The sequence below is a fragment of the Electrophorus electricus genome, chromosome 6, assembly GCF_013358815.1.
Source record: "Electrophorus electricus isolate fEleEle1 chromosome 6, fEleEle1.pri, whole genome shotgun sequence".
In the NCBI taxonomy this organism is placed as follows: Eukaryota; Metazoa; Chordata; class Actinopteri; order Gymnotiformes; family Gymnotidae; genus Electrophorus; species Electrophorus electricus.
Window position 1 is genome coordinate 26,423,606 of NC_049540.1, and position 7,102 is coordinate 26,430,707.

General features: G+C 39.4%; 1 protein-coding gene across 1 annotated transcript; it reads left to right on the plus strand.

The window, feature by feature from the left end:
• Window positions 1–162: 162 nt before the first annotated feature.
• On the plus strand, window positions 163–3,771 carry tpgs2 (tubulin polyglutamylase complex subunit 2). The gene is made up of 7 exons (XM_027003686.2): window positions 163–257; window positions 556–635; window positions 717–804; window positions 1,301–1,432; window positions 1,576–1,686; window positions 1,810–1,973; window positions 2,575–3,771. The coding sequence occupies exons 1-7, from the start codon at window positions 182–184 to the stop codon at window positions 2,794–2,796; spliced, it is 873 nt and encodes a 290-aa protein (XP_026859487.2). The 5' UTR covers window positions 163–181; the 3' UTR covers window positions 2,797–3,771.
• Window positions 3,772–7,102: the final 3,331 nt, after the last annotated feature.

Consider the following 7,102-nt stretch of genomic DNA (forward strand, 5'->3'; position numbering starts at 1 on the left):
CTCCTCCTTAGCACGCAGACCTGTGATTTGTTGACCTTGCCCCGTGCAGACTGCACGATTCGCCAAATGAGCCATCTTTCATTTTATTGACCAATAGATGTTCAGGATTTAACATGTTTGGGTTCCTTGTTGCTATGCGGTCGCCTTACTGCGGGATTCAAGCGCATATATGCCGTAAGCAATGGAGGATGCGAAAGAGGAAAAGACCTTCAGAGGGTTTTCAGAAAGACTTACCCTGGGAATAACTCGGGTTCTGGGTGAGTCGTCGCCGCCAGTGTTCATTTGACCATATCAAAGCAGTCAGCTTTATAATAAGCTGCTTATAGTATCTTATTGAAGCAAGGGGGCTATGAGTCGTGCATTGTGATAAAGCATCTTACGCAAACTAACTTGAATACCCTTATTACAGTAAGATGGTCCTAATGAATTAGAGATTGTGTTGACTAAATAGCTTTCTCTTTAACAAAGGTGACACTAGAGATGTCCTCATAGGCTTCTCAGTCGTTGAGATTTTCGTTTTAGTTATTTTTTAAAACACCCCCATTAAATCTTCAGAGAGCCTCCCTGGTGTCCTTGATGTACGATTCGTTGAGAGAGAACCTGCAGAGAAGAGATACCTCCTCTCATGGGAGCAGGTACGGAAGGAGAAAATTATCATATCCTGAGAAGATGCCAATGAATAAATAGATTTAAATATGTGCTTGTGTGTCCTTCAGAAAAACAACTGTGTTTTGCCAGAGGATCTGAGAGACTTCTACTTGACAACAGATGGCTTCACTCTTACCTGGAATTCCAAACTAGAAAGTGAGTTCCATGTTATATTAAAAATATAGGATAAGCATCTAAGTAATTGCTCTTTCCTTACCAAAGGAGTAGTCATGCATTGATATTTAAAGTATGTTAATAACCTTTGGTAAGTTGTGGTTCTCCATCATGTCACTGATGGTCAATACTCATTCAGGTAGTTAATTTTATAAGATGCACTCAACAATGCCAGAAGGCAGTTCAGTAAAATAAATATGCAAGTAAAGAAAAGAATGCAAAAAAGAATAGATGAAAAAATACCTTAAACAGACCAAAGGGCTACTCAGAAGTGTTTAATTTTTAAATGGAATTTAAGTCAATGGTAAGGGAAGACCTGAAAACAAAGAGGAAGACCATTCCACCGTCTCAGGGCAGCCACTGTAACCTGTGAATTATAACTGGGAATGGCCAAAAGCAAAGCATAAATGAATAAAAGCATTCAAATCTTCCCACTATTAAAATCTCAAGGAATGAGAATATGTTTTGTGCTTTACAGCTGAACCAGTTCCTGTTGGTTGTATGGTGATTAACAGTGTGGCTAAACTCCGTCTTCTGGCCCAGTCGAACATCTACTCCCTTCCCAGTGCCCCCACATTAGCTGACCTTGACTTTGAGGATGCATTAGAAGGTGAGGTTCTCTAAAGGCACCTACAAAATATGATCTAATTTGTATAGTAACTTTGATTTTAAGGCATAAGTGGTACAAGTTGTAGAATTCAGCATAAGTATTTTTACTATATGTACCTTCAAGGAATTTTTGATCATCTTTAGGGTCAGAGGGATATAAAGAACCCCACTTTGACTCCCGTAGCCGTATATTTGAGCTTGACCCCTGTGGTGGAAATGGTAGAGTCTGCCTGGTGTACACAGACTGCACTCCCGGTAAGAATCCATTTAAAGCATAAAACAAAGCCAGCGTAACTCATGGTGTGCTGAAGGTTTCATATACTGGATAAATGACTCGTACTACATTTATTGTATGACCTGATAACTTGTGACATCTAGGTGCTGTGGCCCAACAGAGTGAAATATGGTTCCTGGACCGGTCGCTGTACTGGCACTTACTTACCTCCTCCTTTACTGCATACTATAGGCTTATGATAACACATCTAGGCCTGCCCGAGTGGCAATACAACTTCACCCCATACGGGCCCAGCCCACAGGCCAAGGTAGGAGTAAAGCATTAACTATAATTAAATCACCCCAAGTCAACATCAGCCAACCTTGTTTTTCCTTTGTAAAAACAACCAATTAACTGTTTAATGGTGCATATAGTCTCTGTACAATTAATATCAAATTCAAAGAGAGAGTGGTAAACCTTGTACTGGTGTCAATGTTGTTAATAAGGCTCCCTTGTAGCTTGCTGTTCTTGAGTTTTAAATGGCTGTGAAAGATCAGATGCTGCTTGCGCTTCTCATTTGTATTCATTAGGATGTAATAAAAATTAGCTCAGTGTAGGGGCAATAACCACATGGCTTTTTAAAACTTTACTATTTCACTGCAGCCTTTTGTTCTAGTTCATAACTGCAGGAACTTGGCTCTCAGGTTTTTAGAAGTTTTTCATTACTATGCAAGCCACATCGCTTTCACTATATGAGAGTAACTTAACTGTCCTTCATCTGTCTTTGAATAAAGTAGTTGCAGAATATGAGCCATAGGCCTGACTGTAGTAAGTTCAGAGAATTAGTTATCATTTTCTCAGACTCTGCAATGACAGCGCAGTGGAGGGTACAGTGATCCTTACTAAAATTGATCTCTCGTCTTGCACAGCAATGGGCGTCTCTTTATCAACCCCTTACTTTCTACGGTGACCCTCATCTTGATTCAGCTGGTGAACTGTTCTTGAACAAGCTGGACCCAGACAAGGCTTTCCGGGGCAAAGCCAAGCTGCCCGCTTCCAAGAAAAAGCAGCCATCCCAGGTCCCAGCTAGTGGAGACGTGTCTGCGAAAGGGCAAGGCGCCACAGGCAGACAGACTGTAAACAGACGATGACACAGGGCAACACGGCTTGCAACCTGGACTGTTCTACACTGTCATGCTCAGCAACTGTCCAGTTATCATGGGAAATATTATCCACGTGCTTGAGCACTGAGGTCAGGCTTATGTGAAAAGAGATGCAGCATGTTATGTCAGTGTCCAGGCTCATGCAAATCATAAGTACTCTCCTTCTTTTGTAAAGATTTGAGACTACATATTTTATTTTTACAAGATTCCAATGTTCATCCATATCCTGTGTCTATAGTAGATACTTCCCTGACTAAAATTGTTGTCAGTTTGTGCGCCATTGTTTTAAAGCATTTACAAACTCATTTAAAATTACTTTTACTCTTGTATGCTGAGAATCTTTTACGTCGATCCATCTTTGTTATATACATGGACAAGTAGGCCCTCTAGGCCCTCCATATCTCCTCTAGGCCCTCCATATCTCACTGAGCATAGTTGAGGCCCCTCTTGCCAGTTTGTGAACTTTGGCCTTCTGTTCAGAGAAGACCAGGAAAATAAGCAGAGGCCATAAGCCCATGGGCAGCTCCATAGTCATCCGTGTGTTTTAACAGGCGGAGGCTGATTTCATCTCTGTGCATAACCAAAGCGGCTTGTTTAGGACTGGACTGGATATTCTCCTGGTCTTTTCTGGTCCCAGTGCCTAGGCTACCTGATGTGTTAATGAGTCTGAGCACACTCTGATCCTCCTTCTGGGCTCTAGTTCTCTGTCAGTTTGAGCAGGTTGGAAAAGTTCTATAAATACACTATAGATGAAAGCCCCAGCAACTCCACCTACTAATGGGGCCACAACAGGAACCTAGCACTAACCACTGCCTGCCCTGGAAAAGGAAAAGAAAAGAGCAATGAAATATATCTACATCCCCTTTAGGATTGTGTCGTTTCCAAATTCCCAATTTTCTGGCTTTAAAGTGATACATTCAAACATAAAATAAAGATGCAGACTCAAGAATTTGTTGAAGAGAATAGCTGGTCCCGTCCTTTATTGCAAGTTAAAGATAACATGCATTTGAGGTACCCTCTGGAGAATGTCGGGTACACAGGAGTTTAATTTTTATACACCTTTTCAAGGGTGATTATATAATCACCCTGCCTTTTTTACATATTGATCTTTGAAGTTTCCACCATTATGTCCAACTCATACATTATTTACCATTATGCAAATTGATTTTCAATATTTAAACTAGTTAAAATTTGGTACCATTACATTCCAAAAGAAGACCTCTCTTTAAAAAAAAATGACTTCATCTTAAATCTGCAGATAAGAATGTTTTTCTCTACCATCCTGTAAGTGATTGAGAGATGATGTGCTTTACACAGAGGTCTGCAGAGGATTACCCAGAGTCCTTTGCAGAAGTCTACAGAGGCCCCTGTACACAGATTTTATAAGGATACAGAATATCTCTAGTCCTTTGTGTTTTAGGTTATCAATATTTCTAATTCAATGTTATTCCTCTTTTTCCTGTAAACACTCTTACTGACCTCAACAGATATTGCATATTACATTTTTGAGTATCATTCTCTTTCATATTTGCTTTGTGAATATGGCTTAGATTGCACTGCTAATGCATTTAGACATCAAAGTGCAAACACTGAGCAATACAGAGTTTTGTGACAGGAAGAAACATACATTTTTGCAGCATGTATTTTTTTGTTCCTTTAGAGAAGGCCTAAGCAATCTAATCTGATGTTGACCTGAAATGAGTGTTTTCCTATTTGTGGCAGAAGAAGAAGAGAGCTAATCAGATCATTCTCTGGACAAGAGCCACATGTGTGACAGAAGAACGTAGAACATTTTACAAAGACTCTGCAGTGTATGGTTTCTGTCTACTCTGGCCAAAGCTAAATATTGTCACTTTTGTACTTTTATCAGCTTTAAAATACTTTAGAATTTTTTTCTCTCTACATTTGCCAGAATGCGTCTAATCCCCTGCGTGCACCAGCTGTAAAAAAGCCTCAGCCCCAGGTCTCGTTTGGGATTGATGTCATATCCTCTGTTGCTCTCCGCGGAACTCCAATCAGCAGCACTGGCCCTCCACCGGATCAGGCAGGCAGGTTCCCCAGATCCTTCAGAGCACAGCAACAGCATGGCTGTGCCAAGCGCCCGTGTGCGTCAGATGGGAATAAGTAGTATTTGGCATGTCACACTTATTATGAAGGAATTAATCTGAAAAAAAGTTATGAACGTTCCAAGGGCTTTCTTCCTCACATCCATGGAATGTTTTAATAAATATCTTATTATAGTGTGTGCTTTTTTTTCTGTTCTCTTTTTTTATTTAGCATTTTGATCTTCTCGTGGTGACTTGGTGGGTTTGGGAGGTAATGAGCCTGCTTTCTTTAACAGAAGGATCTCAGCTGGTCGATGTTGGCTCACGTGCTCCAGGAATCCAGCTTGAAATGAAATGCAAGATACTGGATAAGTAGCAGAGATTCCTGCTGTTGCGTTGGGGCCAGACTTTAAGTTGCCCCCACAGTAATGGTCTCTATCAGTAATGGGGTCTATTGGCCATACGTGCACATGGTGAATGACACTGGTGAATTCAGGTGAGCTCATAGCAGGAGAACTAGGATACACGTCTTTTAGCATTCACATATTTAAACCTCTTTAAAGAATATGGTCATTTCACATTTGCTGTTAGGCCACTACACCACCTTACCTCACACTGTCCCACGTACATGCACTTCCATTACTATACCCATAGCAAAACCTAGATTAATACAAAAGTGCATTTTCCTGTAACCACCTGTGCAACAGAGCCTAGTGCAAACACTTATATATAGAGACAAAAACATACCTAGAGAAAGCACATATACATCTCCACAATAGTATGCATGGGCAGAACATACTGGTGACCAAGTAAAATACACCTAACCACGATTGCATTTTGGAGGAAATGATGAACCATGCATTGATCTGACATAAATGAATGTCTGACAAATGACATTCAATGTTCATTTGCTTATGATCAAGGATTTGTAAATCATATACTTTAGTTCATTTGTTTCTAAGAACAGGATTTTGATAAATTGGTGACACATTTCAAATTAGAATTTATAAATGCTGACAGAAATCAGAGGTTCAATCACTTTTATTTAACCAAAATGTTCATGCATGACAGACGAGTTGCCAGTCCAATTTCCTCTGCATAACTTTCACAGAAAAGTCAATATATACCTAAGCCAGTTTTCTTTAACAGACATGAATCTCACTTGGCATAGTCAGTTGGATGACATTCTGCAGACCAGTCTTCTTCTCTGTGTGTGTGTGTGTGTTTCTGTTTCTGTCTATGTGTCTGCTTACCCATGTTTGTGTGGCATCTGTTCAATCAGTGTCCTTGAAAGAAAGTACTTACACATTTTTCACTATTTTTTCACTAACATCTTCCAGGTAATAACATTCAATAGCATTGGACTCTAAGACTACCACTATAAGCATATCACTGTAGAAATTAAGAGGCTATGAGTAAAAAAAATCTTACTATTTTGAATTATGCTTATAAACATTTACTTTGCATTTTAATTACCATCAACACTATTTAATTACAGAGTTATTTTTAATTAATTTAAATTACAATGTAAGCAGATTTTTATTATGCAATCAATTATTACCAATACCTAAATGGTAACCACTGAAGAGTAGGATGAACTCTTCAGTAGGATGAACCACTGAAGAGTAGGATGTTTATTCAGTGAAATTCTAAAAGATAAATATCTTAAAATTGTACCTTTTAATGAGATTACTTGACTGATCTCCCCGCTAGGACAAACGTGCAGAGTTTCTGCAAGGCAGACCCACCTTCTGTTTCCTGAGCCAGTTTGTGATTCATCTCCATGCTCCTGCTGTTCAAGGGTGTGGCACCTCTTACCTGTCCCACCTCACCACCCTCCCATGCAGCTACCCTACAGGCCTCTACGTTTAGCAGAATACATGATTGACAGCGGGGAGTAGCCTATTAAGCTCTCAGAGAATTTTCAAATGCTCTCTTCAAAAACATGGCATACAACACTCTGGCATAGAAAATACCTTTGAACCATATATAACTGTGTAATACTTTTAATACTTTAGCCTGAAATCTGTGTGGTTAAAATCTCATTTAATTAAGAGGTTTAATGTTGCTCAATAACTAGGTTTATTATATAACTATGCCATTACATTAAGATAGAAGTTTAAATTCCACATTATTGCACTTGATATATAGTACATGAGAATAGCATTGATATATATCAAGTTATCTTACAGCACTTTCAAAACAGGGCAATTCACCTACTCAGTGAACACACTGCTTTTAAAATTAAA